At 44.3% G+C, this 15,425-nt stretch overlaps 2 protein-coding genes across 4 annotated transcripts; one reads left to right on the top strand and one right to left on the bottom strand.

The window, feature by feature from the left end:
* The first annotated feature begins 31 nt into the window (after window positions 1-31).
* Window positions 32-3,253, top strand: MAD2L1BP (MAD2L1 binding protein). The gene is made up of 2 exons (XM_064648508.1): window positions 32-495; window positions 1,021-3,253. Exons 1-2 carry the CDS (start codon window positions 310-312, stop codon window positions 1,543-1,545), a joined length of 711 nt encoding a protein of 236 aa, XP_064504578.1. The 5' UTR covers window positions 32-309; the 3' UTR covers window positions 1,546-3,253.
* LOC135411216 (epoxide hydrolase 1-like) lies at window positions 3,148-13,407 on the bottom strand. Of its 3 annotated transcripts, XM_064648507.1 has the most exons (11): window positions 13,252-13,407; window positions 11,914-11,937; window positions 11,724-11,788; window positions 10,843-11,056; window positions 9,865-10,045; window positions 8,844-9,074; window positions 8,335-8,464; window positions 7,173-7,387; window positions 4,959-5,067; window positions 4,503-4,628; window positions 3,148-3,556 (listed from the first exon to the last, which is right to left on the bottom strand). In XM_064648507.1, the coding sequence occupies exons 1-11, from the start codon at window positions 13,390-13,392 to the stop codon at window positions 3,355-3,357; spliced, it is 1,638 nt and encodes a 545-aa protein (XP_064504577.1). In that variant the 5' UTR covers window positions 13,393-13,407; the 3' UTR covers window positions 3,148-3,354. The 3 variants fall into 3 exon arrangements, with proteins under 3 accessions (XP_064504577.1, XP_064504575.1, XP_064504576.1); XM_064648505.1 differs by lacking the exon at window positions 11,724-11,788 and having other exon boundaries at window positions 13,252-13,395; XM_064648506.1 differs by lacking the exons at window positions 11,724-11,788; window positions 11,914-11,937 and having other exon boundaries at window positions 13,252-13,402.
* Between the last annotated feature and the right edge of the window lie 2,018 nt (window positions 13,408-15,425).

The raw sequence follows: 15,425 nt of genomic DNA, 5'->3' as shown, positions 1-15,425 counted from the left end.
CACTCCCGGTACCGCCTCAGCGGGGCGGGACCGCGATCCGCGGGGCAGGGCCAGCCCGATCGGTCACGCCCATATGGGGCGGGGCTCCACCGGGGCCCAGCCTCCTGCCGCGCCCGCGCGCGCCACCTCCTCCCTTTCCACCATTGGCTGCGCCTCCTACCCCGCCGCCGCCGCAGGTCGCGCGGGGCGGCCCGCGCGCCGCTCCCGTGAGCCCCCGCGGCGACCGCGGCATTTAAACCCGGTCCGGCCGTTGGCTGGGGCGTGGTCGCGGTTTCCGCTTCCTTGTCGCTGCCGTCACTGGATCGCGGGATGAGGCCCCGGCGGAGCGGGTCGGTGCCGGGCACCCCCTCGGTGTCCGTGGCGTTCCCGGGCGCCGTGCGCCGGGGTAGCGGCTGCCGCTTCGTCTGCGAGCTCCTCAAGCACGTGCTGCACCAGCGGAACCAGCTCCCGCTGCCCTACGAGCAACTCACCTACTTCTGCCAGCGGGCGGCACAGGTGAGGCGGCCCTCGGGGTGGGAGGTCGGCGGGGCCGCCGTGTTCTGCTCACAGTTCTACCTGTGAGCTCCTGTTCACGTACTGTAATGTGTCGGTGCATCTAAAGGAAAGCGCTCGTTGTAGCTGCATCCCTAAATGTTACGTCTTCCCCTAAAAAAAGAAAAAAAAAGGCAAGGGCAACATTAAGGTCTCTGCTGAAGATCTCGGCAAGTTTCTCTTTATCGCTTGTTACGCTCCTCTGTGCTGAAAGCATATCGCTGCTTTGGCTGATCTTTGAAAGATGGGGCTTCTATTTCTTGTGGGAATTTGTCTGTACTGTGATTTGGATTTAAACTGAGTGTTTGTCAAATAGGGTGTGCTTTTGTGTTCCTCTTTTGTCTCTGATTCTCTGTGTGAGCACCTATAGCTCTCAAAAGGAACACAACCCCCTTGTTCCCTGTGGGATGGGCCATGCTTCCTGCAGAGCATATTCGGACTCATACATCCTTACAACTAAATGTACTAACCTGTTTGTTTGTTTTCCAGGATGGAGATGGGATTGCAAAGCCACCCTCCATGGGAAGCAGCAAGTGCCAGCAGGTGCTAATGGAGCTGGAGGGATTGTTCCAGCATCTGGAAGTCATGTTTAGTTTAACACTGGTTCCTCGGGTTCTTTTCCTACTTGGAGGAAATGTCATGAACCCCAAGGAGCTCTATGAGCTGAACTTGGAAGGGATCTGCGAGGGCAGTGCTGAGGAGAGCCTCCAGACTGCACCCTGTGTTCGCCAGCTCTTTCACAGCCTTTTTGTTGCAGACATCTTCAGTGAACTGAAGGCTCTCCCTGTCACAGGCACGCTCATCCTAGTCCAGGGCCACCGGGACTGTGGTGTTGAATGGTTCCGGCCCAAACTGAACTACAAAGTGCCAACACGAGGGAGGAAGCTGACTGTTAGATTGTCCTGTGACGGAGACCCCCACCTGAGTGCCTCGCCTCCACAGCACACAGCACCTGAGTGGGAGGACTACATCTGGTTCCAAGCACCAGTGACCCTCAAAGGCTTTAGTGAATGACTGGGCTCTGTAGATGTCTAATTGGAATATTAATTACCCTTTGTTAAGTGTTAATTTTATTCAGTGTAACCATGTATCTTTGTCTGAATTTGTTTTCTCCAGAGCGTTTACTGTCTTTGTGTAGCTTGGCTGCACTCACCTCTCATCACTTCCTGACTTGTTGTTGAAGGCAAATCCCCTTTAAGGCAAAGGTGCAGTGATTCCTTAGGGACTTGAGCTGTGGCAGAGCAGATGAATTAGTTCGTTGGGATGCACCCTGCTGTGTGCTTAGAAGCAGTTGCAGCTCTTGGTAACCCATTAGCTGCTGCAGTGCCCACCTCACTTGAGTAATCAAGTGATTGTCCATCTATTTAATAAAATTAGACCTCCACAGAACTCTGTTTCAGTTCCTTAATGATCCAAAGAGTGAGATTTCTCAGCAGTTGCGAGGTCTTGTACCTAGTGCTATCCTCTACTGGAAACTGAAAGCGCTTGACCAGTTCTGTGGATGCAGGGTAGCAATAAGCAATATTTTTTTTTTTTTAACAAATCCTTAGTCCAACAGCCCTGACAATCAGTTAGATATACAGATACAATTAAAAGTAAGCAGTTTTTGCTAACCCTCTTCAGAAAAGGAGTTCTGCCTCAATATTGTAACTTACTCTCACTAAACAGCAAAGTAAGCAAGTTTCTTGCTTGCTTTTATCTCTTACAAGTCTTGGACCTAAACTTTCCTGGAATGTGTAGAAGTCAGGGGATTGTGATGAAGTTCAGCACTATCATTATCTGCCAAATTCCTGTTCTGAGTAATATTGTATCACTTGGAAGCAGATTTGAGCCTGTTCTTCTGAGCTGTTGTCTAGTGCAGAACAGGACAGGGAGAGAAATCCTTAGAGTGTGGTGTGTTACAAGTAGACACGTGCCTAGCTGACTGAAGAGAACTCCAACAGCTATCTGTGATGTAATGAGCTTTTAGTAGTTTCAGATAACTGTCCCATTTGAAGAGAAACTTGAGCCTACTGGTAGTGAAGGTGCTTGCAGTTAGTAGCCGAAATTGCACAATGAGGTGGTAAAAATCCTTTGAAAAGAGTGTAAAGGTTTGACGTAACCCTCTGTACTTGGTGCATGTTTTAACTTTGACCTTTTGGAATGGATTGAGATTATAGAACTGGGAGGAACTTGATTTGATATTTTTGAGCTTGGAGATCACTAGGAGTGCTGTCTCTGCCATATTATCCATTAACAACTGTTTACAATGTGCAGTAGCTGCTAAAACTTGTTCTAGGGGAGAAACTGCTAGAATGAAGATAGCTGCCTTTTGTGCAGCTGCCCACTTGAATATGTGATCACAGGTTTTTGAATGAAATATAACTTGAACGTAGGAGTGTTTGTGCTCAAGACATCAAAAACCCTTTACACTTTCACCAAAGCTGCTTGTAATACATATTTAAGAATGCTAGTGCCCAAGTATTTAAAGCTTTTGAACACAAGCCTTAGCCAGTTTCTTTCACCTCTCTGTCCCAGATGAATGCAATGTTACTGCAATAAACTGTTTACATATTCTGTTATACTTGAACTATGAATTCAGCAATGATATGGTGCTGGGAATGAAAGAACACAAAATGCTTTGGGTTTTTTTAATTTTTTGTTTTTTCTCCTTATAAAAATCTTTACAGCTTGATTAACAAGTTTAGTACTGTAATTATTATCAAAATAAAATGCTGGTTTCCATATGTGATTACATCGGATTTATTTAACCCCTCAAAGCAAAGGTTCTGCTGGTGCCAGAACAACTTGCTTCCATTCTATGCATGTATTTAAACTGCAGGTTTACAGCTGTTCCACTTTTCTGACAAACTGCATGATGTCTTGTGCCAGAAGCTTTGGTTCCTCAAAGGCAGCAAAATGCCCTCCACGTGGCATGTAAGAGTAAGTGACGATGTTCTTGTAGACATCCTTTGCCCAGGTACGTGGTGTATGAACTATCTCCTGAGGAAAAGCTGCAATCCCTGTGGGGACGTGTACAGCAAACCTAGAAGACATAAGTAAATTGCATTTTTGAAACAAGTCCCAGGGAAAGTCTATAAAAACTTTCTGACTGGTAACTGCCACAGTTTCACCACAGCAACACACTTTGTGGTCTGCACTCTGCTGAAGGGCTTCAATTCTGTTTGGATATTCTTGAGTTTAAGAAGGTTATACCCAAAGATGTATAAAGTAGAGCCAACTTAGCACACAGTTTGATCTTGAAATGTTTCAGATCTTTGAGTTTAGGTTGTTCTGTAATTTTGTGTTATGTGACGAGATGCTGCACCTCTGTGTGAAAGTCAGAAATGAACCAGCTCACGTTTGATTTAAACTTGTGGTACCAAATGTGTAACAAATGACTCTGGAGAGGGAAGGTAGACGGGTTCAGTCACAAAGAAAAACACTTTCCCGTTTGTTTGTATCATCTGTTGCTTGGAGAAATCCACTCAGCAATGTTTTTCTAGTCAGCCTCTCTTAAAGTCATCTTAACATACCAGCTGTCAAGAGGTGCTTGGTTTCAAGCACTGCTCTCCAAAATCCTTCCCCAAGTTTGTGCTTAACCGTTATAGTCCTTAGTTTATCCTCCAGCAAGCCATATCCTTCCTAATTCACTTTGAACTTCTCTCTTGGATATGCCCATGATTTTCTGTTTTGTTTTTACTGAACTGAGCTAGAGCTTACATCTGTTTGGTGAATAACTATGTAGACCTGCATTTTGAACACAAGGCTGCATTTGATGCTTTGACAAGAATGTATTGTCTTGGTTGCAAGCCACCTTGTGCGAGTTATAGGTTCAAAAGAAAAGTGACTCTTAACTATATTTATCGAAAGAAAATAAGAACTTCGATTTTTGTTTGGTTTTTTTTTTCCTGAGTTAGATGTGCTGTTTTAAGTGACCTAAATGTTTCCATCTCATTTGCAAATCTGTCTTGCATCTACCATTTCATTACCTGTTATAAGCATTTAGATTAGGGTCCTTGGAAATGTTCTCCTTGTAGTATCGCATTGAGGACACAATGGAGGATGTCACCCAATAAATCATCACATTGGTCAAAAGCTCATCAAGAGAGTATTTGCTGTTGAGAGAGAAGGATGAAGAAATTTAACTGGAAGCTATTTCTCAATGCACTGTATTGAGCTCATGTCCTGAAGTTGTTCCTCTTGTTCTCCACTCATTTTCAAGCAGCAATTAATCAGCACCCATGTGCCCAGAGCAAAACCACCTTGTTCTGAAGCAATGGTTTGCAGACAGTCTGCTGTAAGTTTAAGCTACTACTTGTCATTTGTAGTCTTTCATCCTTAAATTTCAGATTTGACTGGCCAATCTTTTACCTGAATCCTTATATTGGTTATCATCACTCATTCTTTTAATGAGACTTTGCATGGAATAACATCTGTTTTCTTACCTTTCTAAGCCTCCATCATCTTTATGCAGAAATGATTTATCCGTCCAGGTGGAGAATTTCTCCAAAATATATGCAGCAAGCCCCACTGGGGAGTCATTCAGTCCACAACCTAATTCAAGAGAACAGAAGGGCTATTGCAGTTGCCTGGCGTTGTGATACTTCAGTGGGAGTTAAACTGGACTTTCATAAATGTTCAGTTTTCTATTTTTTCAGTTTTTCAGAATTCAGTAGAGAGTCTGTATTTTACCACACCTGATAGTACTTTACTCATGACAAATTCCCCCCAAAGGAATTCCGGCTGTAACCGATGGCACTACAAACTCAAGTAATTCCTATACAAAAGAAGCTAGGAACTAAGAAAGTCCTGTTGGCTTCTTGGTAATGTGTGGCAGAAGCAAATTCAGATGTAAAGGGATTACACTCTGAAAAGAAATTTCAGGTAAAATATTTGGGAGCACTATCCTGTTTTGAACGGGCAGCCAGGACTGTTAGTGCTGTTCATCACTTTTTATCTAATTTAAACAGTGGAATGTTGTGTATCTGTTATCTGTTCCTCCTTTTGGGAACATTAGCAAACATTATAAATATGGAAATACAGTATGAAGAATCCTAGACTATGAGCAGCGTCCATAGAAGCACTGCATAATCACTCCAGTCTTTCTCCCCTTTATGTATTCTTCTGATTCTAAAATATAATTATGAAATTGGGTTAACAGGTATGCAACAGATTCAGAGTATCATGGATTTCGTGTTTTCTTTTTTTATTCTCTTTAACAGTTTATAAGATTCTCTTAAAGTCTGACCAGGCTGATGTTTCTTATGGATTCTCTCATATGGCAGAAGCCAAACTTGACCCCATTGTGATTTTCTTCCTCTATTTAAATTGCTTTGGACTTTGTTAACATCAGTTTTTATTGGCTAGTTTTGTCAATCAATCACTTAAATGTTTTTTTTGCAACTCTACAGTTATCTTTAGTTTAAACTAAACTTTGGATACCTGTCAATTCTTCACCTAATCATTAACTTTTATTTGAAGAGAAATCAGGATCATACTGAAATTTATAGGTGCCAGCACAGATTTTTGTGATACTCTCCCTCCTCTGGAACTTGCTTATTTATTCTTATGCTTGGATTCTCATGTTGACTAGTTTTAATCTTTTTTTTAAGGCAGTTTAATTTCTTAAGAACACTGGAGGAATCTCAGCAAAGTATTTTCTGGAAATTATGTAAGTTCCATTCCTGGACCCACACTCTTTGATTCTGCAGAGCTCTGATTTTTGAAGTATGATTTCCCTGTGATATTATCACCTGTAAATCAGTTCTCCTCTTTAAAATAGCTCTGCTAGTTTTCTGATCAGAGACTAGACATACTAGTCTTCATTTTTCTGAGGTTATCTTCACTATTTGGCCCTTAAAAAACCCCCAAACAACCAGAAATGCCACCACCACAACTCCCTTCCAAACTGGTATCTTGTTTTTCTCCTTTTTTTCTTTGGTATTGCGATTACTTCAAGCAACAGACTAAACATTAGTTGACATTTCAGTTTAAACTTTTTCTTCTTCAGTGAATTGCCAGGATGGGGTGCTATTTGTTCTACGGTCTCCACAGCTGACAGCTGTGCTGTCTTTCCTGACAAGGGGAAAGACATTGCTTTAATTTAAATATTGCTTTATTTCAATAAAGCAATACCCCAAAATCCTCTCCAGTGGGGACTGATGCAAATAATTTAACTTTATGAAATGGCCCTATCTTTCTTCATACTCCTTATCTACTGGATCCAATATGTCAGGCTTCTGGTTTTTCACGTGTTAGGGCTGTGTCTACCTTTCTGCAAGTTTCGCATTGCACTTACTTGCCTTGGGTATTTTTCTTGTTTTCAACCACATTTATTTCTAGAAGCTTCAATTTCAGGACTCTGTGCTTTACTTTAGGAGACTTTTTGGAAAGGGGTTCTTTGCCTGAGAGAAGTGGCATACTATTTAAAAGGCCTTGAATGGTGATATTTGAAATCTCCATCTTTTGTTGAGCTGTTCCTTTTAATTTTGTTTTACACAGTTCTTGTCCCCATGAACTCACTGCCCACGTGGGTCTTGCGCTCAGTCACCAAAACTTATTGCTTCTCAAACTTGTTTGGTCTTTGTTTACTATGAGATTTTATATACCATAAGCATTTACTATACAATCTTCACAGTGATAGAGAGAAGGTACATTACCTGCAGTGTCTGGTTTGGTGGCTTGGATATGTAAGTACCCAGACTCTCGCAGAAGGTCATAGACGTTCTTCTGCATGAAGGGGTAGACACGTCGAGCATCTTCCCTACTGAGGCCTACAAGCCATGGTACATAAGCTCCAAGCATTATGGAAATCAATCTTCCCAAACTTTGTTTGCCAAGGAAGACAATATTCAGATGAAGCCCTCTCACAGATCTAAAATTAGGTTAATGAATAGAAGGTTAAATCAAGTGATTTTCTGTCTTCAGATTTTCTAGAAAACATGCCTGACTGGAGCTGTGTTAAAAGCATTTTACTGAGACAAATACACAAAGCCCTTCAGGTTTATCATGATTCAAAAAATGGGAGTTAGAAATGGTCCCATGTCCATCCAGCTGTGCCACTGCTATGATGTTAGCTTCAGCTACTCAGTTTCTGGATGTGGCATATCCATGCTGGTAGCTCTGGCTGTTGATCTTGTGTTGTTCCATGCTGTAGGGAACAGGCTGTGCTGGGTATTTTCTAAAAAGCACAAGTAGACCACATGTGGCCACTGTGTTCTGGGCGTTGCGCAGCACAACTGCAATTGGGAAGAGAGAGCTCTTCAGCCTGTAATCTAACTGCTTTAGGAGCTTTCCCACTTTATCTATTCTCTGACCCAAGTGTGGCTGTGGTGCTTGGAGAGCATTAAATGCCTTTTCAGCACTAAGCCATGATGCTATCTTCTGAAGAAGGTATTGTGCTTCTTTTCCAACCAGTCTCAAGCCCACATTTTACATAGGAAAGTCCTATACTTTGTGTGTTTAGCAGCTGAAAGGCTGAATTCCTCCCTTCCTTTTCTCTGTGCTGATTTTAAATTTATTTCCTTCCTCATTTAGAATGATGATCTGTCTCCTTGAGATCTCAAATCAAAATGCAACAGAGTTTACTTCCATGTCTAGCAAAAGAGAGCCAAACAGCACTGAAATTTAGAAAGCACAAGAACTGTGCCAATATCAATGCAAAACATATGAATACAATTGAATATGCCAGGTGGGTTTGTTCCTGAAGGAAACAGCAGAAGGGGATGAGATATAGGGCAAACGGAAGGCAGGACCACAGAGCCAGAAGGTAGGGTAAGAACTGAAGCCAGCTTTTCTGCTCTGGTTTCCTTTGCTACTTACTGTGGCAGCATCTGGGCCATGTTTGTGGTAATACGAGATCCCCAGTCTCCTCCCTGTATGTAATATTGCTTGAAGCCCAATCTCTTCATCAGCTTATGAAATATCCGAGCAGTTGCTATGGAGTCAAAGCCTGTAGGTAAAGAGAAACACATGAGATCTGTTTGTCCTGGTGTTCATCCCCTGGCCAAAGATTGTGGCCTGACAGAGGCATGTGAGTATGGGGCTGTGGGAAGGCACAGTGTGCCGTGCTGGTCTGCCTTGCTCCTTGGAAATAAGATGAACACAGGATGATAGAAATTCAGTGGGAAGTGGAGAAAGTGGAAAGCAGACATGGCTTCCAGCTACCATTGTGCTCCAAATCTCCACAGCCAGCCCCAGAGCCTCAGCCACATGAGCATTAGTGAAGAGCCAGGCATCTGCATTTACAGACTGCAGTGCCCAGAGGGGCTGGGGACAGCTGAGGTGTTACTCCAAAACTGTGTTTCTTACAGAGCCTTTTCATCACTTACCTTGCTGGTGAGGGGCCTCTGAGAAGCCATAGCCTGGGATGGATGGGCAGATAACCTCAAATACCAGATCACCCTCATTCAGGCCATGCTTGGCTGGCTCCGTGAGCAGAGGGATGATCTTGTAGAACTCATAGAAGGAGCCAGGCCAGCCGTGGACCATCAGCAGCGGTTGAACAGCTCGACCATGAGGAACATAGGATGGCTTCACATGGATAAAATGGATATCAATCCCTGCCACACATCCAAGACAAATAAATTAAAGCTCTGGGTCCATCAAAGCTTCTGCTCTAGACTCTGAAGAAGGAGGGTGGCAAAACTGTAATTAGCATCTGTAGCAGAAGAAGATGATTACTCAATCAACCTATGGCAAGAAGATGCCAAATGAAAGAGGAAGCCTGTATCTATGTCTCATGTTTTACATACAGACAGAGGTATTGACCCCAGCCTTAGATATTGGGGTCACAGGAGATTGAGCTTCCTCTCCTGAGAAACTGATCTCACAGTATATAAGTAGAGCTGCACTTAAATGAAAAGCATAACGAAGGTAATAATAATACATGCAACAACAGTACCAAATTACAAAATATGTGGGTGATTAAAAGAGAAATATGGAAAAGTAAGTGCATGATAAAAGTTTAACCTAGAGATCACTTACATAAAGTCTGACTAACCTCACCTGGCTAAACTGGGTGTGGTGGGAGATATTCTAGCCTCAGAGTTGGGCTAAATTTCACAATTTCCAAAGGTGACTTCAAGGCAATAGCTGAAGAAAACCTCATTGGTAGTTAGCTCAGATTCAGAGCCAGATGAAGCTCATCTGGAAGCAGACCTAATCTTATTGATATTTTTAATGGACTTAATCTCTACAAGGTTATTAATAATAGAGCCTTGAGTGATACTTCACTCATATCACTAAGCTGTTATGCATACTGTTATCTTAAATATTGTAATTTCTTAAATCTCCCCCTTCTCTCTGTGCATTTCAGAGTGAGACCTGCTCAAGCCACAGAGGTTCCCTCACCTTCAATCGTGGTGTGGAAGTGGGGGTATTTGTTCAGGACTTCCACTTGCTTGCGCCAGTCGAACTGGTTCCTCCAGTAAGACACCACCTCCTTCAAGTAGCTGGAGTTGAAGCCATAGTGGAAGGCAGCCCCTTCCACATGTGGTGTGTAGCGGGCCTGATCCAGGCGCCGGTGCAGATCCTGTGGAAGGGAGCCCTTCTTGAGAGGTTTGTCAGCTGCCTGCATGTGTGTTATGCCAGGACAGGCATGGACAGGCTCTCCTGGCTCCACCAGCTTTTGTGTTGCTCTCTGGGACACCACAAGCCCTCCTGAAGTAGTGCCGTACTCTGCATGACCTCCTGAATTGTTTATACAGGGAGTGTATTTTTCTGCAGGTTATTAGCTGCCCTAGGGTACCCAGGAGTACTGGGTCCTAATTTTGACTTGGTGATAACTCACTTTAGGGTTTTTGGCACTAGCAGCTTGCCAGCACTGCCAGCTGGGAGAATAAGAAGCTCAGCCTGAGCTGCAGAATGCTAGTTGGCCAGATAATTAGGGATAGGCATGCAGGGACAGAACTGCTACAACTCAGTCAATACCCCATCCCTCTTCACCATTCTAGCCCTTCCTTCTGCAGAAGTCTGTCAGTCCTGCCCTCCTGGTGCCACTGCTGTCCCAACACCCTCCTGCCCCTCTCCACCATCCACAGACACACTGTCAAAGTCTGCTGCTCAAAGTGTGGCCTTTCTGCAGGAGCAGCCACAGGTTGCATGGAGGGTCTGTTGTCTCAGAAAGTCTTTATTGAACATTGGAATGGATCTGAGCTCAAATCCTGTTCATAAAGGATGGTGAGACAGAGCATCATCTGATGGAGCTAAGTAGCTGCACTGGCATTGCTGTCACCCCAAGATATCACCTCGAAGCAGTGAGGTGGGTGATAGATTGCTTCCATATGCCTTGCAGCTTTCTGCCCCTCCTTACATCCCAGCCGCTGGTACCTCGATTTCTTTGTCAGATGTTTCAATCTTGAAGGGACGGATACTGTCATCTTCTCTCCCTTTTAGGGATCTTTCACCTGAGCCCCACCATCCATCGCCCATTTCAATAGTCTTGATCTTGTGTCTAGATCTCAGCCAGCAAATCAGGATCCCTCCAACCCCCAGGGCAGCCACAGGGACCAGGACTGCATTCTTCTGAGAATATTCAAAAGACCTAAGGAAGCATAAAATTGTTTGTGTTCAACAACAGAAGTGTCAAGGGCAAAGGGACTATGCTGAGGATTGTGATCACACCAATTGGGACTGAGCAGGAACAAATGCCTACAAATCCCATGCAGTCAGCAGGGACTGGAAGTTTTTATTATTTCTGAAGACCACAGGCAAGAATCAGGGCAGAGTTATATTTACCAATGCTTCTTAGGGATCTCAAGTCCTTGCTGATCAGGACTTGCTTATCACAAGGCTTCCTTGTGCCTCTCATTGTGAACCAGGGTGCCCAGGGGGACAAGGTTCAATAGCATATGGGCCAATCTATTTTGAGGCTGGTGCTGGAGTGAACTAGATAGTAGCAGCTGGACTTCTCCAGGGATAAAAACTGCGTGGACAGAGTGGGCTGAGGAGCAGGCAGAGAGACAAAAGTCTTCAGCTGCTGAAGAGAGCTGGATGTGCTAGATATGCTTCTCTTGCCAGTGCTTTGTACATAATGATCTCTTAGGGCAACACTGGCCCTCCACCATAGCTTTCCAGTAAGGCTTGTCTGCTGCTGCCCCTCTTTGTGTTCTAAACAGAAAGGTTCAGACTGGAGGTGTAGGAGCTAAGTTACTGGAGTTGGATTTCAGACATGCAGTCCTAAATGTAGAGTACCTTCCCTCCTCTCTGACCTGTGCTTCAAGTTCTTTAGTTTCCTTTGGGTACCAGTAGAGGTGTCTGGGGCTATTGCAGAGGGATGCAAGGGGATTGTGAATGAAGATTTTGTTGTTGTCATCCAGAGAATGAAGGGACTATGCTGCACCCCAATTAGGGTGCTAATCAAAAGTGGAGGCCTTAACATAGAACAGCCGTTTCACTCACCTGATCCGGGACAAGACGTTCTTCCTACAAAAGGGGGAAAAAAGAAGGATCCTTATAGTCTGATAGTGTTTCCTGATACCAACCCTTGGTGAGTGTCACGTGCCAGCACGTTTATTACCCAGCCACGCAATCACAAGCTGTTTAGCCACCTGGCAATATCTGCCATTATTTTTCCTACTTTTTGGACAGGGTGGAAAGAGAAGGGCTCAGAAAACACTGTCTCTGCACAAAGAGAGAGTGTTCCTAGGCTGTGTTTTAGCTAGATAATTTGTTGCCATAATATTTCCTCCTTTAGCATAATTTAGATAAAAGGCACTAAACAACTGGGTAGGTGTCCTTGCAGTGTTTCATCCTGTGAGCAGCTGTGTTACTTCAGCCAAGAAAATAGTTTATTTTGATTGCTGTGTAGCAACAGGTGCACAGCCTTGGCAGGAGACCTCCAAGCTCACGGGTTACTCTGCTGCCAGCCATGTAGTATTCAACATGCTGCAGGGCTGGCATGAGGAGAGGCTTGTAGGGCCCTTTCCTGTTCAGAGTTCAATGAGCTGCTTTACCTTTGCCACTTCTAGATACTCCTGGCTAGATATCAACCTTTTAGTTCTCCTGCAAGAAAAAGAAGGTATCCTCCTTGGTTCTCTTTAAGCCTAGTAGATTCTGGTACAAAAGCACAATCTAAATTCTAGCAAAATTAGATGCAATAAGAGAAAGTCTTGTTACTCTGCCTTGTGGAAGGCAGCTAGATTAGGGAGTTATTTGGTGTCATAATTGCAATACCTTGAGAAAACAAAACAAAAAGAAAAAGCCGTGAAAATCCATGAAAAACCAAGGGCATTGGGTATTTTCTTTTCACCTAGTATCATTTCTCTCTGCTGTTTGGGATGCAGAACCTGGTGCCTTTACTGGATATCCCAGTAGTCTCCAAGGCAATCTGGTAACAATCTCTGAGACAGCTTATGTGTGATTTTTAAGGACATAACTCTTTAAGTTGCTCCCAGACAAGGAAGAACAGGTTCCTGAGAACAAATAGCTTATGCAACAGGTAGTAATATCCCCCTGTACTTACATCCTGGAGCTTAGTGAGCAGAGGCATGAAAGCAGTTATGGCAATAGCATAAACTCTGCACTGCTAACCAAGCAAGCATGTCCCAGAAGCAGGTCTCGGAGTGACATAAAACAAGGCTCAGTCTATCAAAACCTTTTCTGCACTCATGCTCAGGAAAACTCTGCTGCATGTTCCCACTCTCCTATGATCTGATGACCCTCCTGGGGCTTTCTCCCACCCCCAGTCCCAGGGAGCCCAGTTTGGAGTCCCTCCTCCCCGTGTCGAGGAGTTCTTACCAGGCATTTGGAAGAATCTCCTGCCACATGTCTGCTTGTCTTTGCCTGGACGCTGCTCCAAGTGACACAGTCCAAGTTTCTCCTCTGCTGGCTTTCTCTTCCGCAGTGACGCTGTCTCAGGGACAATCCTACATCATCCATCAGTGCCACCTATTGCTTAAGTATGCAGTTGCAGACTGAGTTCAACAGAGACAAATGCAAAGTCCTGCGTGGGGCGGGAACAGCCCTGTGAATCAGCACAGAGCAGATACCAAATGCACAGAGAGCAACCCTGTGGAGGCTGGCCTGAGGTCCTCAGCTCAGGCTGTGTCAACGCTGTGTCCTTCCAGCAAAGGCCAGCTGAATACAGGGCTGCATAGCAGGAATGTTAGCCAGCAGGCTGAGGGAACGGATTCTTCATTCTCTTCAGCACTTGTGAGACCACATCTGGACTGCCATGTCCAGTTCGGGCCTTGCTGGTAGAAGAAAGACTGGAGTGAGCCCATCCTTGGAGGTGTAGGGCCACAAAGCTGCTGCAGGGTTGGAGCATGTAGGGTATGAGGAGAGGCAAAGAGACTTGTTCAGCCTGGAGAGGGAAGGGAAAGGGTTCAGTCTTATTGCCATCCACAGCTAACTAGTGGTGAGTGTAGGAAAAATGGACCCAGAACTGTCCTGGAGTAGCAGCAGTTGAATAAAAAAAGGCAATGGACACAAATTGCAACAAGGGAAATTTGGATATGATGACAAACTACTTGAATGTATTCAGACACTGGAACAGGGGGCCAGAGAGGATGTGGGATCTCCATTCTTGGAGGCATTCAAAATTTATCAGGGACAGGGCACTGAGCAACCCGACATAGCTGAAGCTGCTTGGAGCAGGTATCGGGATGAGCTCACCTCCAAGTGTCCCTTGCAACCTGTGTATCACTTGGCTCTATTCCAGGTGCACCTGTGATTTGCAGCAACCAAAACAAAAAGTTCAATTTTTCATTTTCCACAGAAATCAATGCTTTGTTTTAGCTCAGGCAACTCGATTTATTTTCCCTCATGGCTGGTAAAACCTTACTGGATAAAGGCTTTTCCTTCCTAAATTTTTGCAGTGTCCTTGTTGTGTTTCACTTCAGGAATAACTGCATTTTACCATCAGAGGAAATGATTCCTATTTCTGTGCAATGCTCAAGGTGAAGTACCATCACCGGTGAGTTTTGTGATGATTAAGTCTCATACTGCTGTGAGTTCGTATACAGCCACTGTGCCATTGAAAAGAGCCATCAGGAAGAAAAGTTTGTAAATCCTTCATCTGGTTGAAGTTCAATGTATTTCTACACCATAGCTATTTCTGGTTATACCCATCTAGGATTACTGAGCTCTAAGGTTCTATTTCCCACACTAACTCAGCTCTCTTGAGGCTCCTTGGAAGGTGGTATCCCTGATTGTGGAAGGATTATGGTCAGAAGACTAGAGAATTATTAGCAACAAGAGGAAAGAGTTACAACCCAGGTGGAAGGTAGCCTAGGACCCTGTAAGGTGCCAGGTTGAGGTACAACAGGCTGTGATGTTTTCAGGAGACAAAAGCGACCATAGGAAAATTCTGTTTCTTACTTGACACTAGGAAAAAGCATAGAGGCTGGTGGAGGAAGGTCTGGCTTAAACATCTGAGAGTAAAATTATCTATGGCAGGAATGCGGGAAAAGAGCCAACAGAGCTCGTTATCGCTGAAGAGAAAAGATACAAGTTGCTGGTCTCCGTCTAAAAGATTTAGGAGAATCAAAACAGTTTTAATTTAAGATATAAGGGGATCACACTAAGGCCATTAGTGCCCCAGGGCTAAAAGACAACAATCTGACACCGATAAATCTGAAACAGCTGAGATGTCAGGATCCTACGTACCGAAATTCAGGGTATGTGCAGGAGTTCTGTGTGAGCGTTGATGGGCAAAGATCAAAGGGACCCAGAGAAAATCCTGCTCTGGGATGATGCTGCAGCTTGTCTGGTGGAAAATTTTCCCCCCTCTCTTACAACCTCTAGTGGCCAAAATGCACATATCCAGGCAGAAACTGCTCGCAACAAGTCTGCCTCCCATGAGATTTTGATGCGTGTGCCATAAAAGGAAAGGGGAATCCCACATGAAAAAACCACAAAAGCATCTCAGAGCATATCCCTGCGTTGGAGTAGGATCCCTATTTGACAGAGAT

This window comes from Pseudopipra pipra, chromosome 3 (assembly GCF_036250125.1).
Source record: "Pseudopipra pipra isolate bDixPip1 chromosome 3, bDixPip1.hap1, whole genome shotgun sequence".
Lineage (NCBI taxonomy): Eukaryota > Metazoa > Chordata > Aves > Passeriformes > Pipridae > Pseudopipra > Pseudopipra pipra.
Note: the sequence above shows the minus strand (reverse complement) of the source record. Positions and strands in the feature narration are given on the sequence as shown.

What these genes read in the sequence shown, in the direction of transcription:
- LOC135411216 (XM_064648507.1), bottom strand. Translation starts at nt 13,392, where the DNA reads ATGGATGATGTAGGATTGTCCCTGAGACAGCGTCACTGCGGAAGAGAA. An exon ending in AACGTCTTGTCCCGGATCAG is followed by an intron (nt 11,789 to 11,913) that starts GTGAGTGAAACG and finishes ATCCCCTTGCAT; the next exon opens with CCCTCTGCAATAGCCCCAGA. An exon ending in ATGGCCCAGATGCTGCCACA is followed by an intron (nt 7,388 to 8,334) that starts GTAAGTAGCAAA and finishes ACCTAATTTTAG; the next exon opens with ATCTGTGAGAGGGCTTCATC.
- MAD2L1BP (XM_064648508.1), top strand. Translation starts at nt 310, where the DNA reads ATGAGGCCCCGGCGGAGCGGGTCGGTGCCGGGCACCCCCTCGGTGTCC. An exon ending in TCTGCCAGCGGGCGGCACAG is followed by an intron (nt 496 to 1,020) that starts GTGAGGCGGCCC and finishes TTTGTTTTCCAG; the next exon opens with GATGGAGATGGGATTGCAAA.